General features: G+C 46.1%; 1 protein-coding gene across 5 annotated transcripts in view; it reads left to right on the top strand.

The window, feature by feature from the left end:
• FBXW8 (F-box and WD repeat domain containing 8) overlaps window positions 1-19,522 on the top strand; it is a 122,013-nt gene extending 102,491 nt beyond the window's left edge. For 2 of the 5 annotated variants that reach the window (XM_030938891.1, XM_030938893.1), the window contains exons 8-11: window positions 567-694; window positions 14,402-14,575; window positions 17,516-17,626; window positions 18,144-19,522. In XM_030938891.1, the coding sequence (XP_030794751.1) occupies window positions 567-694; window positions 14,402-14,575; window positions 17,516-17,626; window positions 18,144-18,288 (558 nt within the window). In that variant the 3' untranslated portion in view covers window positions 18,289-19,522. Of the gene's footprint in view, window positions 1-566; window positions 695-14,401; window positions 14,576-14,679; window positions 14,868-14,984; window positions 15,515-17,515; window positions 17,627-17,746; window positions 18,099-18,143 lie in introns of those variants that run through there. The other 3 variants (XR_004059569.1, XR_004059570.1, XM_030938892.1) reach the window with 3 other exon arrangements.
• The last annotated feature ends 203 nt before the right edge of the window (window positions 19,523-19,725 follow it).

The raw sequence follows: 19,725 nt of genomic DNA, 5'->3' as shown, positions 1-19,725 counted from the left end.
CCAGCAAGCAGAGAGTGAAGAGAGAAGTGTTTGGAAGTGAGTTTGTGTTTTGGTTTGTAGTTCAGTCCGAAGGAAGCACCCAGTGGCTAACTATACAAGCTTCATCTTCCTGGTCCTTGTACTATTCCTTCTTTTCCCGCCTGTGTTGTAAATTCAGATGAGAACTCATGCTGGCTTATCTGCAAGCTTCCTGATGCCTTGCAAGCTTTCCCATTCATTCCAAATCAGAAGCAGTCAGTGGCCCCATAGTTTCCAGACGGCTTTCTCTTTGTTAAGAAATTAGAATACCTGATTTCCCCGTGTTTTCCTTGTGGCCTGAGTGTGCACCTTGGCCTGAGGAATTCACGGGATTTCCTTCTCTCTTCCTTTGCATTTCTTTTTGGCACTCTAATAGCCACGTCCCTATACTATCAGTAACCTGAAAAAGATCAGGAAATTAAGTGGCAGAACATCTTCACGGGAGCTGGGTGGTAAGGATCATGCCTTCCACGATGGTGAAATGAAAGTGTTTGATGTTGGCCTGGTGTATGGAATTGTGGGCCCACACGTTTCTCTTCCTCTCTCAGATCCTGGTATATAGCCTGGAAGCAGGACGCCGCCTCTTGAAGCTGGGTAACGTTCTCCGTGACTTCACATGTGTCAACCTCAGCGACAGCCCTCCCAACCTCATGGTCAGTGGCAACATGGACGGGAGGTACGTGAGTTGGAAGGGCATTGCCTTGCAGCCCCACGACTTCGGCCAAGGCCTGGCCACCCGGCCCCCACTGCGCTGCTCACACTGCCCAGTTCTCATTCAACACCTCTGCCCACCTGAGTTCAGCCCTGATCCCATAAACACTCTAGACTCGGAGAACAAAGTCCTGTATTAGGTAATAGTTGGATGTCGCTATGTCTCTGCTTCATTTCTGAAGCACCATGGGAAGGTTTTCTTTTAAGCCATTTGGTGGACGCAGTTGGTAGAAGGTCCAGGGAGACCACTTGGAATATCTTTTGTCCTCCTGCTGCAAAATTTGTTTGGCACTTAAAAGCTCACTTTCTAATATTAAAAACAATAACCTAAGGGATGAATCATGTTCAACAAAATAGGGTTTCCTGCCAAATGATGTCAAGAGTGTATTTCAGAACCCGGTGGTGTCCCTCTGGTGATGGAGGGAAAGAGAGACTTCTTGTGAACAGATTCCAGTTTCTATTTAGCTGATTAGCAGCCTTCTCTTGAACGCACTGGCTGAGGGAGTCGGGTTTTCCCGGTACAGGGGCCTGTGCCAGCCCCGGGCACCCCAGGAACCATCAGCACGAAAGGATTAAAGTGTTTGAAAAGACCCTCTGAGTCCAAATTTTAGGTTTCTCCCCCCTTCCTCTCTCCTTGTTTTTTTCTTTTCCTTTTCTTTCCTTTTTTCTTTGGCCGGTTATCTGCTGTGTCTGATCCAGTGCCCCGAAGAGAGGTAGCATGGCTGAGGGCCAGGGGCGGCTGGTGCCCCCTCCCCTGGGCCCAGCCCCGGGCTGCAGGTGGCGGGCTGCTCGGAGGCGGCTGTCAGATCGTGAGGCGGGTACTCCTCTGTGCCAGATCCCAGGCCTCTGTCCCGCCAGTGCAGCAGCTTGCAAAAATAGTTATTCTGTCAAACGATATTTTCAACTCCCGACCTTCACGCCTAGATACCCGCCCCCAGCTTAGAGCAAGGAGATGATGTGAGTATGCTTTATTGGGGGAGAAAAATAATCATTTTTCTTCAAGGCCTCCTAAAATGCCCGATATTCTAGTGCTTGAGAACCGAACTCCTCAGTGTGTCTGGGCACGCACTGGGCTAGTTCTCTTTAGAAACTAGGCTTGCTAAGTGGCCCTACATGTGGCATGACAAAAGAATCAAGTCAGTCTGTAGTTAATCCCGCATTTTAGTTTTCAGGTTGAGCTATGTAGAGGCTCCAAGCTCCTCTCCCAGGATCTCCACACAGGGGCCTGGCAGCTGCTTGTTTTTGAGGAGAGGCAGTGTGGAGGGCTCTTTGGGATGGTGGATGATGCTCAGAGTGTGCTTGCAGTGTGAACATTTATATCTTCAGCCACAGCTTAGGCTCACCGGAAACCAGAAGGGTGTTGCAGAGAAGAAACCTCTGCTTTCTGCATAATTTCAAAAATATTAAGAAAAAAATTCTACAAAGTTCCAAAAAGCAAAACTTGAATTTGCAGCAAGCCAGGTACTATGTTGAATCATAATGAAGCTATGTGTAGGCATTGTATTAGGTATTATTAGTAATCTAGAGATGGTTTTTATGGGAGGATGTGTGTAGGTTATATGCAAATACCACACCACTTTATATGTATAGGGGGACTTGAGCATCTGTGGATTTTGGAATTGCAGGGGGTCTTGGAACCAATCCCCTGCGGATACTGAGGGATGACTGTACACACTCAGTAAAGCTGACTTTTCCTCTGGAGCAGGCTGCCTTGTTATGTACGCACCGCCGGAGAGGTGTTCCGTGCATAGTGTCAGAGGGCTCTCTGGTCAGTTTGCAGTCCAAATTGGACTATGTTAAGTCCATTTTATTAGTAAGCCAATGTTACATTTTTTAAAAAATGCTCTGTCTCTGTGGATGAAAAGAACAGACTAGTGACTTAGAGTTGGAGGTGGGGCATCCAAATTGGCATTTATCCAGTGTGAGTCCTAGAGCAGTGCCAGCTGTGTGCCCACTGCTGGTACGTTAGGGGGCCAGCCATCATATGTAAGAATACTCCCTGAGTCAGGATTGCTGGGTCAGCAGCTTAGAATTTAGGGGTTTAAAATCTGTTGTTTTAATAAAAATTGCACATCTAGGAAAAAGGAATGAGGAAGCTAGACTAAGTGTGGTAGAGGGAAATCTTGCCTTTTTCCCTCAGAGGCTTAATAGCTATGAATAAGATCTTATTAGAGATGCCGGCCCAGGCTTGTATAGCTTATGTTTTATGTCAAAAGTGGGAGTAAGGGGTCAAATATTATGAAGAGAACTGTGTCCTTGGCTGTCACTTACTGACTGATGCAATTTTTTACAAACCCTAGAACCTTCCTATTTTATTTTAAAAACTTAATTCACTGCATTCTCTTAGTGCTTTATAAATAACTTGGGAATGAGATGGACTCTAAAGGTACATAAAACTGCCCCAGATTAAGACAAAAATATGTTTTCATTAAAGTAAGGAATCAGTTTTAAGTAGTTTGCAAACATGGGTGGGATTTTGCAAGGAGTTTTATTTTGGGGGTGTGGGGGGACAGTGGGCTTAAATTAAAAATGAAAAAGTATCTGTCCTATCACTCAAGAAAACCCAGACACTTGAGGTCAGGAGTTCAAGGCCAGCCTGGCCAGATGGTGAAACCCCATCTCTACTAAAATACAAAAATGAGCCACACATGGTGGCTCATGCCTGTAGTCCCAGCTACTCGGGAGGCTGAGGCAGGAGAATCGCTTGAACCCAGGAGGCAGAGGTTGTAGTGAGCCAAGATCACACCACTGCACTCCAGCCTGGGTGATAGAGCGAGACTCCATCTCAAAAAATAAAGAAAAACTAAAAAATTAACAGAGTCTGAGGAGGAGCAAGAGAAAGATTGGGGTGGAAACTGAGTTAATGTTAGAGTATGCTTTTCCCTTGCTGGGAGGGAAGGCTTGTAAAGATGGGAGCAAAGAGAAAAGTGAGATTGTGCATAAGAGTTTTATCAGTGTAGATCAGTGAGTTTTTCTGAATGCATATTTTGTCTCTTGCTAAGACTAAAAAGAAAGAGCAATGAGTAATGGCACGGGGCGGGGAGTGATGCACATTGGCGTTAGGACTGGCTGCTTGTGTCCGTTCCACTTACCACACACTCTCTGGTGTTTGGCGGGTGCTAGCACAGTATATTTTCTATTTATTTTAAGATGTATGTTTAAAAAAAACCATTTTCACATCTATGAAATCAGAATGGACTTTTACAATAGCATCATAAAATGGCAGCATTTTTAAAAGGTACACAAAGTAATGATGCTTCTTGGAATCAGTGGTGTTTTCAATGAAATGAAAGTATATATTCACTGAAGGCAACAATGAATTAATAGCTTAGGAATCCACATTTATGAGAAGCCTGAATGAGTCACTAAGGAAGAGTCTGCAGGAAGTAATCACTTTTTTTTTTTTTTTTTTTTAGTTTAAACCCTGTCTGGGGTTTATTAAACATTTAGAATCTGAATATTTATGTCTTTCACTAAATTTGGAGTTTCCTGCCATTACTTCCTCAAATAGTTTTTCTGAATAATCCCTTTCTCCTCTCCTTCTGATAACCTCAATAATGTAAATATTAAACCTTATGAAATTTTCCAACAGGACACCAAAGCTGTGTTCATGTTCTTTCCCAAATCTTTCTTTCTGTTCTTCAGATTGCATCATCTCTGTTGCTCTAACTTCAGGTTTATGGACTCTTTCCTGTGTCATCTCCATTCTGCTGTTGAGCCTATCCAGTGAATTTTTTATTTCAGATTCCATATTTTCTTGGTTAAAAATTTCCGTTCATTTCTTTATATATATATAGTTTCTGTGTCTCTGCTGAGGTTGTCACTGTCAGTATTCCCATGCATTTTTACCTTTACTTTGTGGAATGTAGCTACAAGTTCTTTAAAGTCGTTGAGGGTTCCCAGACTGGCTTATCTTAGGGTGTACATCTGTTAATTGTCTTTTCCCTTAAGAAAGGGTCACATTTTCCTGTTTGGCTTTTGGTTTGGGGTATGTCAAGTAATTTTGAATTGTATTCTGGACATTGTGGATGTCGTGTTGTATACACTCTGGATCCTGTTATGTAATCCTCCAACGAATGATTTTTGTTTTGTTTTGCTTTTAAACAAGCAGTCACCCTGCTTAGGTTTAGACGGCAAGTTCTGTTTTACCCTCTGTGGGTGGTGACTCCAGTGTCAGTTCGCTTTCCAAAGCTGTTCAGTTTCTCTGCTGTTTTTGGTCTGTGCATGTGCCACTTGGGTTAGTCTGAAGCTTGGCAGTGGTTCAGTCTTAGTTGAGCTCTTAAAGCCGTTGCTGTCCTGCTTTGAATCTGTCCCACATAGCCCAGGGATGAGCCTGGGACTTATCTGGGTTTAAACACAGTATTATGTGATCCCTTTCTTGAGGTTTCTCCTCTCTTAATCCTTACACTTTCCAGCCTTCAGGGACTCCTTTCCCTTATAGTTCTCTGGTCAGAAAGATAGGGTTTCTGTCAGAGTTCTACCTGCCTGAATCGCCGCCACCATGCAGCATGTGACTGGGGACTGTCCTTGTGGCACAGCCACAAGAAAGAGGAAAGAACCCCACAGTAACCCTCACCCCTATTCTTTGGGGACTGCAGGGGCCCCTTTTGTTCCTCTGGTCAGAAAGATGGAGTTTCTATTGGAGTTTTAGCTTCCTGCACCACTACACAGTTCTGCATGTTGGAGTCCATACTCAGGGCAAGGCTGCAGGAGGAAAAAGGGAAAAAAATGGGAAACTCCTCCCCTATACAGCCATGGGTTTGAGTCTCCTCTGCAATCCATCGGCTTGCGTTGACTCCCCAGAGTCCTCAGGTGTTTGTTTTTGTGTTTTGTCCATAGGTTTTGCTGGCAGTCGACAGGAGAGAGGCAGCAGTGGGCTTACTCCATCCTGGCCAGAATCAGAACGTCCTGCTTTCTTTTCAGTGACTTCAGTCAGCACTGTAGTTGGCAGTCAAGGGCTGTATTAAATGAGGACCCTTCCTATTCTGTAGCTCTCAGTCTTCTTATCTGTGATCTGCTCATTTTCACCAATGCAACTGGGGATCTAGCAGGGAGAAGCTTATCCATGCTGTGCTATGGAGAACCAAGAGTTGGTGCTAAGGGCGAATGTCAGGCTGTAATTGGGTTACTAAGTCACTGAGCCAGCAAATTCCAGTGTTTTCCCCCATGATCTCAAGTTTATTTTTTAGCAGCTGTATTGAGATTTAATTTACATGCCACATAATTCACCAATTTAAATTGTACAATTTAGTGTTTTGAGTAGGTCCACAAGGTTGTGCAGGTATCACTACAGTCCGTTTTAGAACACTTTCACCCCAAAGAGAAACCCCACATCCATTAGCAGTCACTCACCCTTTCCCTTATCCCCTCCAGCTTTAAGCAACCACTCATCTACTTACTTTTCTCTATGTTTGCCTGAACATCTCCTATAAATGAAATGATGTAATCTATGACCTTTTATGACTGGCTTATTCCACTTAGTAATGTGTTTAAGGTAAACCCAAGTTGTAGCATGTATCGGTATGTCATTCCTTTTTCTGGCCAAGTAATACTCCCTTGTACAGATGTCCTACATTTTCTTTGTATCAGTTAGTGGACATTTGGGTTGCTTCCACCTTTCGACTGTTACAATGCTACTGTTATCATTTATGTGTAAGTTTGTTTGTGGATGCATATTTTCAGTTCGGTTGGGGAAATACACTGGGAGTGGAATTGCTGGCTTATGTGGTACTTCTATGTTAAACCATTTGAGGAATTGCCAGACTCCTCTATAGTGGCTGTACCATTTTACATTCCCACCAGCACTGGATGAGGGTTCCAGTTTCTCAGCCCCCTCACCAGCACTTGCTACTGTCTCAAATTCTAGATTTGCATTTCTCTGACAGCCCGTGGTGATGAATATCCTTTCATGTGCTTATTGCCTGTTTGTATATCTTCTCTGGAGAGATGTCTATCCAAATCCTCAGCCCATTTTTTAACTGGGCTGTCTTTTTATTATTGAGTTATTAGAGTTTTTTTTATATAGCCCAGGTACAAATCTCTCATCAGATACGTGATTAAATATTTTCTCCCATTCTGTGGGTTGTCTTTTCACTTTCTAGATTGTATTCTTTGAAGCACACAAGTTTTCAATTTTGATGAAGCTCCATTTGTCTTTTTTTTCCTTTTGCCATTTGTGCTATCGATGTCATAGCTAAGAAACCATTTCCTAACCCATGCTCACAAAGATTAACTCCTAAGTTTTCTTCAAAGGGTTTTATAGTTTTGGCTCTTACACTGAGGTCTGTGATCCATTTGGTGTTAATTTTTGTATATGGTGTGAGGTAGAGACCTGAACTTCATTCTTTTGCATGTGGATATCCAGCTATCCTGGCACCATCTATTGAAACGACAATTCTCTCCCCCATTCAATTGTCTTGGCACCACTGTTGAAAATCAATGGACTATAACTTTGAGGGTTTATTCCGGACTCTCAGTTCTATTCCATTGATCTGTATGGCTTGTATTCTGGCACTACCACACTATGCAGCTTTTTGATTACAATACCTCAACCTTTTTAAAATAAGTAATATAGACCGGGCACGGTGGCTCACGCCTGTAATCCCAGCACTTTGGGAGGCCGAGACGGGCGGATCACGAGGTCAGGAGATCAAGACCATCCTGGCTAACACGGTGAAACCCCGTCTCTACTAAAAAATACGAAAAACTAGCCGGGCGAGGTGGCGGGCGCCTGTAGTCCCAGCTACTCGGGAGGCTGAGGCAGGAGAATGGCGTAAACCCGGGAGGCGGAGCTTGCAGTGAGCTGAGATCTGGCCACTGCACTCCAGCCTGGGCGACAGAGCGAGACTCTGTCTCAAAAATAAATAAATAAATAAAAATAAAATTAAGTAATATAACAGTAAACTTCCAAATGTCAGGCATGTTGAACAGTGTCACTCTATATGAAAGTAACAGTATGTATATAGGAAATACTCATGACTTAGTTAATAACTAAACGTTTTAGTATTTCCAACTTGGGACCATGTGCCCTTTTCTTGGCATTACATACATTATCATCTTTGCCCACTGGGTGGACTTGTTATGGATCTCAGAATTTTGGTTCAAGACCATCAATGCTGGTCCAGAAAGGTTCAGTGACCAGTCTGAAAGACTTGTTAATCTTGGCCACATAGAATTGTATGTTCTCTATTCAGAGAACTCTAAACTTCAGAGATACAGCCTTAAAATACAGACAGCGCTAAGCTTAGCCTAGCTGGATTAAACTGGCAGTTCTACCTGAAAATACATGTTTTTCTAGTTGCTATTTAAAATGAATCTTTCACCAAAGGCCATCGTCAGTGCTTTGTAGATAAAGCTATTGATTTTGGCATATAAGGTTATATTTAAAATCCTCTTTAATATTTAATAGCCCAGGTTCAGTGAGACCAAACAGAATCGTGTATTGATTTCTTTAAAACAATACTATTTTTAAAATTAATTTGGTCATTAAAAAAAGCCTACATTGTAATACCTCATTGCTTGTTCCCTTTATTTTCTGGGTAGAAACATAGCTGAAGGTCAGGTCCTCCTTAATGAAACTGCCGAGCCAGACACTGAATAGGCTTCAGCTTGCCATCAGCTACAGTGCGCCTCATTATCATATGGGAGTATTTAAGCCAAGCCAATAGGAAGCACGCCCTGAGTTGTGACCCCCCCCAATTACAGAGTCTCGGCGCTTGCTTCTTGCCCTGACAAATATAAAGTTGTGTGCTGTGCTCGTGCTACTGCTGCCTGCTGTTAGAGAGAGTGATTGGGGCGTAAATGTTGCATTTGCTCCATCTGCAAGTGTTATAATAAGTTATTCAAAGCTCTTAACACAGGACCAACCAGAGCGTGCCTCCCTCTCGGTTCCAGCACGTTTTCCTGCCCATCAGATGGATGCTCCTCTGTTGGAGTCTTTGGAAGGTTCTGGTGTCTTTTGTTTTAATTGGTGGGCTACTGCCGACTCCTATGGCGTGATTTTCATTAGAGAGGGGCTGGAGAGAGGGAGTGTTGGAACTGTCCTCCAAGCCCAACCATGAATATTAAACATAATACAATTACAGCTTTCAGACCAATTATTTTTCCTTTCAACGGGCAAAGTTGATGAAATACTCGCTAGATGGGGATTCACAGTATCTACCATTGGCTCCTCTTTGTCCCTGGAATCGGTTGTCTTGGCATATTCTGGTGCCCATTTGCTGTGCTACCTGTTTCCCAGCGTCGAGTATTTGGTTTGAGCGCTGAGCTGACGACGGGCTTTGCCAAGGCGGACGGCATTCGGGCTGGTGCTGTGCGCTGTCAGATGTCCGAGGCAGATACCTGTTTCTTCATGTGAATCTGAATGGCTTGGGTGGACTTAGCACACTGTGCTGTCTGCTGCTTCTGTCGACAAGAAGCCAGAGTGGTGCTTCTTTAAGGAGATGTCAGAAAAATGTTTTTCCTTTTTCCCAAGGGGGAGAAATTCAAGGCTGGTTTGGCCTATTTTTTTTTTTTTTTTCTTAGTGATATAAAATACAGTGAGGCCGTATCTTTTGGTTTATTTGTTTATTTTGCTTGGAGCCATCCATGCTGGTATCTAAATACAATAGGAAAACAGATGGCAAACTTTGAACTTCTGGACCAAATTTGTGTTTGCCTTTGTCTCCTTAACAGCCAAACTGTAAATTATGGAGTATAAATATTCAGCAGAGGAGCTCTTTATGGAAATCACCATAGCAGAATAGACTCTGATTAACCAAATATGCACTGAAAAGTACTTGGTAAACACTTCCGCTCCCCCTTTCCCCAACCCTTTTCAAGTTCCCATTATGGCCTAAAGTCAGAGTTCTCTTTACAGCATTTATCCTTTTTCTCTTCCCTGCGCACACAGCCCGAGTTCTCTTACCTACGCATGCCTAAGGATAGGTGTCTGTAAATGCAACAGAGGGAGACCTTTGTTTTCAAAGTCGTCTTCAGGCTCTCTGCATCTTTCTGCTCCCAGATCCCTGACTGGCAAGTCAGGGACTGAACAGCATCTGTAGCAACGGACCTCTCTATTCACTTGCGTTGCCTTGTCAGTTACACAGCCTAGCAGGAAGAGTGTCTCCTCTGTGTTCTAAAACGACGTATTGTTCCATCCTGTTTTATTTCACCTTATCTAAGAAATGGATGAAAGTATTATTTTGTAAATTATGAAACAGAACATATGTATGGGAGCGTATATAAGGTGTGTGTACAGTTTCAAGAATAACCGAGAATGCCCGCGCATCCACCTCTCAGCTCAAGAAAGAGTGTGACCGTTGAAGGCCTCCGGGTCATGAATGAATTCTTGTTTTTTAAACATGGCAGCATCCAGAATAAAACACAAAAGCCTCCTTTATTGCCCTCTTTCTTCTCCAAGGTAATTGTTGTTAATGTTTCAAATATGTGCTTTCAGAATTTGATCTTCAAAATTGTTTGGTTTTATTTAAACAGGAAGTATGCACATTCAAAATGGGCTCAAAAGCAGAGTATCCTAGAGGGCGAAGCGCATCCTCTTCCCAGCAGCCTTGTCACCCTCCCTCATTGTGGCCGCTTGAATGCTGAGCATTCTCCGGGGGCCGTCCGCACCCACGCGACCTAAACGCATGCCCCCCAGCACACGCCTGTGCGCACGGCTGCCAGTCGGCCTGTGTAGTTCTGTCCCGGGTCCCACTGTATGGATGTACCATAGTTGCTTTAACTAGCACTCAGTTGATGAGCTAGTTAATCGCGTCACCTACATCCAGTCATTCCAGTTCATCACAGCGAAAATGTGTTTAATTTTTCCTGTCAGTCTAATTATCTTTCCTTAATAGGTAATGTCTTTTTCTCTCAGGCTGCTTGTAGGACCTCTTTGTCTTTGTGTTTTCCCATTTTTCTAATTATACTCTTAGGTATGTCTTTTGTATTTGGTCGTGTGCATGAGTCGGCACGCATGTCTTTCATCAGTTCTGGGAAACACCAGCTGGTAACTGTCCTTCCGGAACTTGGGGTGTATGCGGCACCACCCCTTCTTGTCCCTCGTGTCTCTTATCAGAGTTTTCATATTTATCTCTTTGTGCTCCATTCTTGGTCATTTCTTCAGATTTTTCTTCTAATTCCCCCATTCTCTGATCTGCTTCCAGCCTGTCTCCCGAATTTAATTTCAGAGACTGTACCTTCATGCTTCTGTATTGAAAGCAGGAGTCTCCATACTCTGTGCTCCCTGCCTTGGGTGGCCCTTCAGTGTGTTTGATGAAACCATGGAGCCGAGCCTGGCACTTGCCAGCAGGCTTCCCCCACCACGCGGGCAACTGAAGTTGCAGCTCACCCTCTCCTATCTGGTTTTCAGCTCAGGTCCTGGGGAAGTCACTACGTGAGCTCAGCAGTGCCCTTAAAAGGATTTTATCCAGCATTTTTAAGTGTTTTGCAGTGGAACCGTCAACATGTTGTCTGAAACAGAAGCCTCTTTTACAACTAAGGTCAGTGCTTTGGTGACTGGCCTTGCGTGTATGTGGACACTCGTGTAGCTACCTCCTTGAAGTGGAATTGCCGGCTCAGAAGTGAGGTGCATGTGGTGTTTGGTTGGATATTGCCAAATCACTCCCCAAAGAAGGATTTGTGCTCGCCTCAGCCATCTAGGAGTACCTACCTGTCCACGTCTCCCTGCCACACAGTGCCTCGTAGGGCGTTACCATACTTCACCTTTGCTGCGGAGATCGGTGACAAGTGGCATTGCATTGTAGTTTTACTGTGTAATTTATTTTATTACCAGTAAACTTAAACATCTTACACGTGTTGAAAAGCCATTAGTATTTTTCTGTGAATTGCTTTTTCTTATCTTTTCTCTCGATTTAATAATGGGTTATCACTCTTTACTGATTTGAAGGCATTTATTATAAGACATTAGCCCTTTTTGTTGCAAACATTTTCCTCTGTTTATCACTGGACTGACTTTCTGATTTTTCCCTGCCCCCACAGGAAAAAGTTAAACCCTTTTTTCACCTTCTGTACTTTGTTTAGAAAGGCCGTCCTCCTTTGAATATTTTATAGTTTAATTATGTTTAACTCTTTGCACCCTCTATAATTTGTATAATATATGTGGTAGAGCTCCAAGCTGAGAAAACTACTATAGAGTATTTTGCCTCTAACTGTTGTTACAAATGGGACATTTTCTTTGATTCTATTTTTTAAACTAGATTTTAGCCTATAAATTTATCTTTGACTCTGTGTTACTGAATTCTCTGGGACTGTCCCTTCTTACTAATGAGAAGTCTACCCACTTTCCAATTTTTTACTTTTCGTTTTTTCCTTTTGTCTAATTGTGTCTAGTTTTTAAAAAGCGATGTGAAATAATGGTGGTGGCAGTGCCTCACGGCCGCATCTGGGATGGGTGTGGCGCTTCATCCCATTTCTTCCGGCCTCCGTGGACATGACCAGGTGGTTTTTTATTGATTCCCTTGTCTGTGGCATCCTGCTGTGGAGTCTGTTCTTGGTATCTCACTGGGATATGGAGTTTTCTTTGATCGTGCTCTCAGCTTTAGGCTTTGGTCATAGAATGCTGGCTTCATGGAGAATTTGGAAGCTTCCCTCCTTTTCCTAGGCTGTGGAACAGTTAACTTAGCCCTGGAGGCAGCTCGTCCCTACAGGTCTGGCCAAAGTGACTTGTTCTTTTTTTGTAGGGACTGTTGCCCCTTGCTGGCTTCCTCAGGCTGCTATGTGTTATTTTATCTACTTGGATTTTCTGTCTCCTGGGGATTCGTTTTGATAATTCTTATTTTCCCAGAAAGCCATTTACTCATCTAAGTTTTCAGATTTGGAGATTTTAAAAATTCAAGAAATAGAAATAGATTGTTTCGGAATAGATTATAGTGACTAAAGAAACAATTAAAAACCAAAAAAACAAAAACAGGCTGGGTGCAGTGGCACATGCCTGTAATCCCGGCACTTTAGGAGGCTGAGTAGGTGGATCCCTTGAGCCCAGGAGTTCGAGACCAGCCTGAGCAACATGGCAAGACCATCTCTACTGAAAATAAAAAAAATTAGCCTGGTGTGGTGGTACGTGCTTGTAGTCCCAGCTGCTCGGGAGGCTGAGGTGGGAGGATCACCTGAGCCCAGGAAGTTGAGGCTGCAGTGAGCCACGATGGTGCCACTACACTCCAGCCTGGGTGACGGGAGTGAGACCGTGTCTTTAAAAAAATAATAAAAAACAAAACCTAGAAAAAGAAATGTGATCCATGGAGTTTTGTTTTTCCAGGTCTGACCAAACATTGAGTGAACCACCCCTTCATTGTTATAAGTGTTCTCAGCAAATGCTTTTGCCTTGAAATCTGCCTTTTCTAGTATTAAAATTGTAACATTTTTTCTTCCTCATTTGCAGATGTGTTTTTCATGCATAGCATATATTTTTACTTTGTGATCCACTGGCAGCTCTTCTTGTTAATAGGAAGGTTTGTCCTGTGTGCCTCCATGGATCCAGCAGACACATCAGGTCCCACTTAAGCCATCTGTCTTCTTGTTCTGGTATTTTGCTATACCACTTTCTTTCAGAGAGTATCCACAGGTAGTTCACTTGGAGTCCTTTTCTGTTAAAGAAAAAAAAGTCTATTATGCCTTCAAACTTGGGAGCTAAGCTAGGTAGAGAATTGTTGGTTCAAAATAATTTTCCCTCAGAACTTGGAAGATCGACGTCGTGTGTGCGCATGCTCGCATAACTAGAGTCAGGGCACAGGACGTGTTTCAGAGAGTCCTGTCTCTCCCAGCTTTTGGGCCAGACATGCGTTTTTAATCATATATCCTTGTCTTTGTCCTGTTCCTTGCTAGATGCTGGGGTCTTTTCAGGGCAGGGACTGTCTTTTCCTTTTCAACTTGCATCATAGGGTCTCTGAAGCTCATCTTTACATTTACTAAATGTAATCAATTTGATTTACTTTTAGCCTTTGTGACTTATTGTAGAAACTATGGTGGTGGTTGCAGTGGAGACGAGATTTCTGTCCCATTATCTAACTTATCCTCGTGAAAAATTCAACATACATAAAAAGCAGTTTTTAAAGAGGTTCTGAAAGAAATGTGGATTATTATAAGGCAAGTAATTATTTCAATCAGTGACTGCCCAGGGTACACACACCTTTATCCCCGCTCTGCTGTGCGTATCAAGTATAAAGGCTTTCCCTCTCTCACTTCCAACAAGACAGCAATAAACTTACAAAGTCAAGTGAAGTACCCAAAAAGTGTTCTTTTCCTAACTGGGTGAGGATCTAGGGTGTCTGGCTTTGTAGCTCTTGCTACCTTAACAGGTTATTTTACCAACAGCAAAATTACCGTTCTGGGCAATACACCTACTGCTGGGACAGGCTTCTCAGGCCAACCTGCGTGTGCAGTCACGCAGGTGGCTTTTCCCTGTTAGGCAGGTAAAGTGGGCAGCCACTGTCCTTGGCCTGCGTCTTTCTTGCTCCATGTGCTTTTAAACCATTCAGATGAGATGGTGTGGGTCCTCCCTGACAGTCTCTAATGAGGAGATAAAAGGTTGATGTCCTTATTATCGATGTTTGCAGCTGAGGAGTTTTTCATAGCAGTGCCGTGCACAGACCAGCACAGTGAAGGGGGAGTTTGTTCATTTCAATCTTTGACTCAAACCCCATTTCCCTTCTCTGCTCTTCTTGGGCCTGTCCAGGGTGAGGATCCATGACCTCCGCAGCGGTAACATCGCCCTGTCGCTCTCTGCCCACCAGCTTGGGGTCTCTGCCGTGCAGATGGACGACTGGAAGATCGTCAGCGGAGGCGAGGAAGGCCTGGTGTCCGTGTGGGATTATCGGACGAACCAAAAGCTGTGGGAGGTGTATTCTGGGTAAGATGCATTCCAGACACTCTTGGGAGTTTCTAGTAGGAACAGGGAAGGCAGCACTAATCAGCCTGTACCAGGAATGGTGCTAAATGCCCCCTACCCCCCAGCTTCGCCAGGTGAATCCTCACTGTGGCCCTAGGAGCCAGCTGCTATACCAGCACCGCTCTGCAGAGGAGGAAACAGGCTTGGAAGTGGCGCTGGTCATTGGGGATGCAGTTCCTGTCTCTGACATCGTTCAGATCGCCACAATTCGAACATTAGGCCCAGCTTTCTCTAAGAATGAAACTACTTTTTTGTAAGTGCCATTCTGATTATTTTAGAATTTCTCCATCTTAACAAACAGAAAAGGGAACTCGAAAACATAGGAAACTCGCTGGGCTAGACCAGGATGTGACACCCCATCTGCCCACAGGTGAAAGGCAGGGCTGGCGCGGCCGCTGTCCTCCACTCGAGTCCGTCATGTGTAACCATGGTACTGCCCGTTGCTTCGACTGTCCTCGTGCCGTTTACATAGAAGAGCACTTAGAAGGAAGGGGGTCAGGCTCCAGTGAAGGAGGAATGTGTTGTCTCCACCTTTAACACCACTATTGGAGATATAAATATACACTACCCTAAGCACAGGCTGTTGGCATCACAGATGTGGGTAGGTTTATGCCATTGGTGCCTAACTGGTTAAGACATTTCCAGTGAGCCTGCCCCTGACCTTCAAAGCAGCAGCCCAGGGCAGGCTCGTCAGAGCTGACTTGAGGCCACCCGCCACCACCTCTACCTCGCCCTGCAGGCCTCGAACTGGAGATCCTGTCTTTGAGACAGGTGGGGATAAAGGCAACTGGCCCTCTCCCTCGCTGCCCCTCAACACCGCTGTGAAGAGACATTTGGCCAGGCATGGTGGCTCACCTGTAATCCCAGCTACTCAGGAGACCGAGGAGCTCTCAAGGCCAGAGGTTTGAGACTGGCCTGGGCAACCCAGGGAGACCCTGCCTCTTTCAAAATTCTCCAGGCATGGTGGTGTGCACCTCTAGTCCCAGTGACTCAGGAGGCTGACAGGGGAGGATTGCTCCATGGAGCCCAGGGGTTTGAGGCTGCAGGGACTGTGCCACTGTACTCCAGCCTGGGTGACAGAATGAAACCCCATCTCTACAAAAACAAGATGACTCTGGGCTGGTGGCCTATGAGCATGACAACATAGAAGAGCAGAAACAGGGCAAGGCCCTCGCAGTGAACTCAGCTTTGTTCCCCACTTACTGCGAATCAAGGTGGACCGACCTCTGAGCAGCGGCCTGCTCTTTCTGCAAGGCCGGCAGTTTGCCAGGCGTCTCCAAGAGGCGGCAGGGTTACATGCAGACCGGGCTTCTTCCTTGGAGGGCGCTGTTGGCGAACACTGTGGCTGGCAGATTTTATCAGACAGAGCCCTGGGTACTGCCTAGGCCCGCCCCCTTGCTGTGTCCCTGTCACCTGGGCCCTTTTTCTGACTTCTATGCTGATGCACTGAATTGCCACCAGGTGGTGCCAAATGGCAACTAAAACTCCTGCACCAAAATTCCCGGCTGGATCAGCCATCCAGGTCCTCAGGGATAGCCGCTGGCCCCACACTCCAACAGATCTCATTTTTCTCTCTGCAAAGCTTCACCCCCGGGACAGGCCACTGAGATGAAGCCTAGGTAAGGAAGGCCTTCCCCAGAGGTGCGGCCCTGTCCCAGCACTGCCTCTGTCCCTGTGCGACCCGGGCTTGTCCCCCACGCGGTCACTGTTTTCACCAGCACAAGGCTGACAGACACACGGTCTCCTGCCCAGAACTCACTGACTTACTCAAGGCCTCACCTGCAGTGCCTGCTGCCAGGCCTTAGTCTCTTCAGCCCAGGTCCTCGCCTGCCTGACAGGGTGCCATCAGTCTGCCATGCTGCAGGCCTCCACTAAGCCTGCCCTCCCTCTGCGGGTCTTTCTCATCCTCCAGGCCCCATGCCAAATCCACCACCACTTTCCTGCTGTGGGTGTCCCAACCCCGGGGAGGTAGGGACTGCTCCCTAGCTTCCCTCACTCCCAAGAACCTTCTGCTTTAGTCAAGGAGAGCAGCCCTGGCCCAGCCCACACAGGCCTCGTCCCCTCCTGTGCACCCCCTCCTGCTCCTCCCAGCACTTAATTCTGCGTCATGCAGTCTTTGTAGCTTGTAACTTCGCTCGTGCTACAGAAGCGTTAGTCACATTTTCTGGGACTGCATCTTACCTTCTTCACTAGCTAGGGCCCTCCCTGGGCCAGGCATCCACCTGGATGAGGCATCTTTTTAATTCAGTGTCTCCTAGCTCAGTGCCGTGACCACAGCAGGTACTGCACGAAAGTTTCAGAACAAATGCAAACCTCTGTTCAACAGACTTGGAGCCATTTTGTTCCAAGATTTCCCAAACGTGCTTTCACCACCCAGGGGACGTGTGTCATCACAGCCCTGTGAGCCGGATCAGGGGCGCCTTCATGGATCAACAGTGAACAGGCCCCCAGTGCTCTATAGATGATGGAGAGCCTGGCTGGGAGAGCTCAAGGGACTTGCCCAGGGAGGCAGCGATGGACCAGTCTCTGTTGCACGTGGTTGATTCATCTCCAGTAGGGTGTGTCCTTTATGTCTGGAATGTACCAGGTTGTTGGGGCAGATGCCAGCATGCGTACGGGGCATGCAGACCTGTTGACAAAGTCATGCCCGAAGCATGGCCTGCTCACCTGAGCTTTGGGAGCTGACAAAGTCATGCCCGAAGCATGGCCTGCTCACCTGAGCTTTGGGAGCTGAGGTGAGACACTGCTTCCATGGGGCCTGTTCCCTCTGAAAGAGAAGCTTAGCTTTATGGGTTCTAGAATCCCCTGCAGCTCTGAACTCCCAGGTCTGTGGCAGCAAGTGCAGGCCATGCGCAGGCCCGGTGGATGCCCCCTTACGAGCTCTCTCCCACTGCCTTCCAGACACCCTGTGCAGCACATCTCATTCAGCAGCCACAGCCTCATCACGGCCAACGTGCCCTACCAGACGGTGATGCGAAAAGCCGACCTGGACAGCTTCACTACTCACAGGAGGTTAGTGGTGGGGCTGGGCGAGTCAGAGACCATCTTAGTTTGATTGATGTGTAGAACCCCGCCCCCATGACACATTGCACCCTATGGGCTATACCCTCAGGCAGGGCCCTGCCTTTCTAGGAATTGGGAACATAAACATCAATGCTGACCCGTACTGAGCGCCTAGCATCTGATGCACGACAGCCCCGTGGGGCGAGTCCACGCTGTCGGCTGTGCAGAGAGGGAGGGCAAGCCGTATGCTGAGGGGTCTGCTGTGGTTAGAATCCCGTCACAGGGGCAAGGCCCATCCTCGAGTCCTTGCCCTGTGACACTCACTGCGCCCATCCGACTTGTGCACCCCCACGTTGACCGCTAAGCCTGGGACTGTGAGTATGTGATGCTGTGTGCCCGGAGGACACCTTTGTGAAGATGAACCTCTGTCTGGTCTCAGGAGAATGCCTCCTGCAAAGACAGAAGCAGCCGGGGTGAGGGTCAGCGAGGCAGCCCTGACCTGTCACCATCTTTGTGCTCTTTCTAGACACCGGGGGCTGATCCGTGCCTACGAGTTTGCAGTGGACCAGCTGGCCTTCCAGAGCCCTCTCCCTGTCTGCCGTTCATCCTGTGACGCCATGGCCACTCACTACTATGACCTCGCACTGGCCTTTCCCTATAACCACGTTTAGGGATGTGCCTCAGGAGCACGGAGAAAAATGGGAGGAACCAGTGTTATCCATCTTAAAACTCCAGGCAGCTCTGCACAGGTGGTAAATGTTTAGGGGAAGAAAGCAGCCCAGGGTGCTGTGCCTGACGGCATGTGTCTCCCTGACCCCTGCACTTCCCCGGCGCCTGGGGCAACCTGGTGTATGCTGGGGCTCAAGTCCCACATGCTGCCAACACAAACATAGCCTCCTTCCCCACCCAGCCGGCCACTCTGGCCTCAGCTCCCTCAGGACACCTCCGGGATCTCGCTGTGGGGTCCCATATGGTCCCTGCTCAACCAGCTTCTCTGTGTTCGCCTTCCCAGCTCCAGCCCTGCAGGCCGTCTTTCCAGTCTCCAGTCCCTTCCCTCTTTTCCTCCAAGGGCCTTTGGATGTGCTTGTCCCTGGCCTCCAAGGCAATAACCTCCATGTCCTTTTCCCTGTATTTACTTAGGGTGCTCTCTGTGACACTTGCCGCCACCACCACCTTCCAGTAGCAAGCTGGTAGAGCAGTACTTTTTCTTCACAGCTTTTACCATGGTTTATAATTATATACTTACACAGTTTAGTCATTAATGACTATTTTGCTTACTGTTGTGTCTATGATGTGTGATACAAAGCAAATATTTTCTAAATATTCATTGACTAAACAGCCTTCAAGATGAACAGGACAGGAGAGAACTGTTCAGTGTGATACAGAGCTGCCATTTCCAAAGTATTCTGGAAGCAAGCCATTGCCTTACTCTTGATTTTCAACAGTTCTAAACGCAACAGCATCCACCTAATATACCTTCAGAATATCAAAGCAAAAACAGATAGAACTACAAAGAGCAATAAAATCCATTCTCACAGCAGGCAAATCAGTGAGAAAAACGTAAAGAGCTGGAAGATTTACTTAATATCTCTAACAAGCTGGATCCGATAGATGTGTATAGAATTTCAGATACACATAGAACATGACAAAAAACCACCCTGTACGAAGGCCACAAAGAACAGCTCAGATGCACAAAGATTCGCACCATACAGGCCAAATTATAGAACCCTCCAACCCCGAGACACTGCACCCTGTGGGCCAGACCCGCAGGCAGAGCCCTGCTTTTCTAGGAATTGACCCCCATGCAGAATAGTGAGAAATCAACAAAAAGCAAAATAAGACAATTCCAGACACTCCCGAATTCACTTGGATTTAAAGAAGTTAATAAAAACAAACTATAAACTCTCTAGACTGGGTTGACAGTAAAAGCACTGAATACAAAACCCAGGGGATGAGGCTGGGAGGGGCTGGCACCTCAGCTCAGAAAAGGTAGCCGCAATCCCAAAGCAAGCAGAAGTCAGGGGTTAAATCAGGATAAAATCAGACATTAACGGAATAGAAAACCAATAGTTAATATAAAGCTTTTCAAAAGCAGGGTTTTTTTTGTT

Source organism: Rhinopithecus roxellana, chromosome 10, assembly GCF_007565055.1.
Source record: "Rhinopithecus roxellana isolate Shanxi Qingling chromosome 10, ASM756505v1, whole genome shotgun sequence".
Taxonomy (NCBI): Eukaryota; Metazoa; Chordata; class Mammalia; order Primates; family Cercopithecidae; genus Rhinopithecus; species Rhinopithecus roxellana.
Note: the sequence above shows the minus strand (reverse complement) of the source record. Positions and strands in the feature narration are given on the sequence as shown.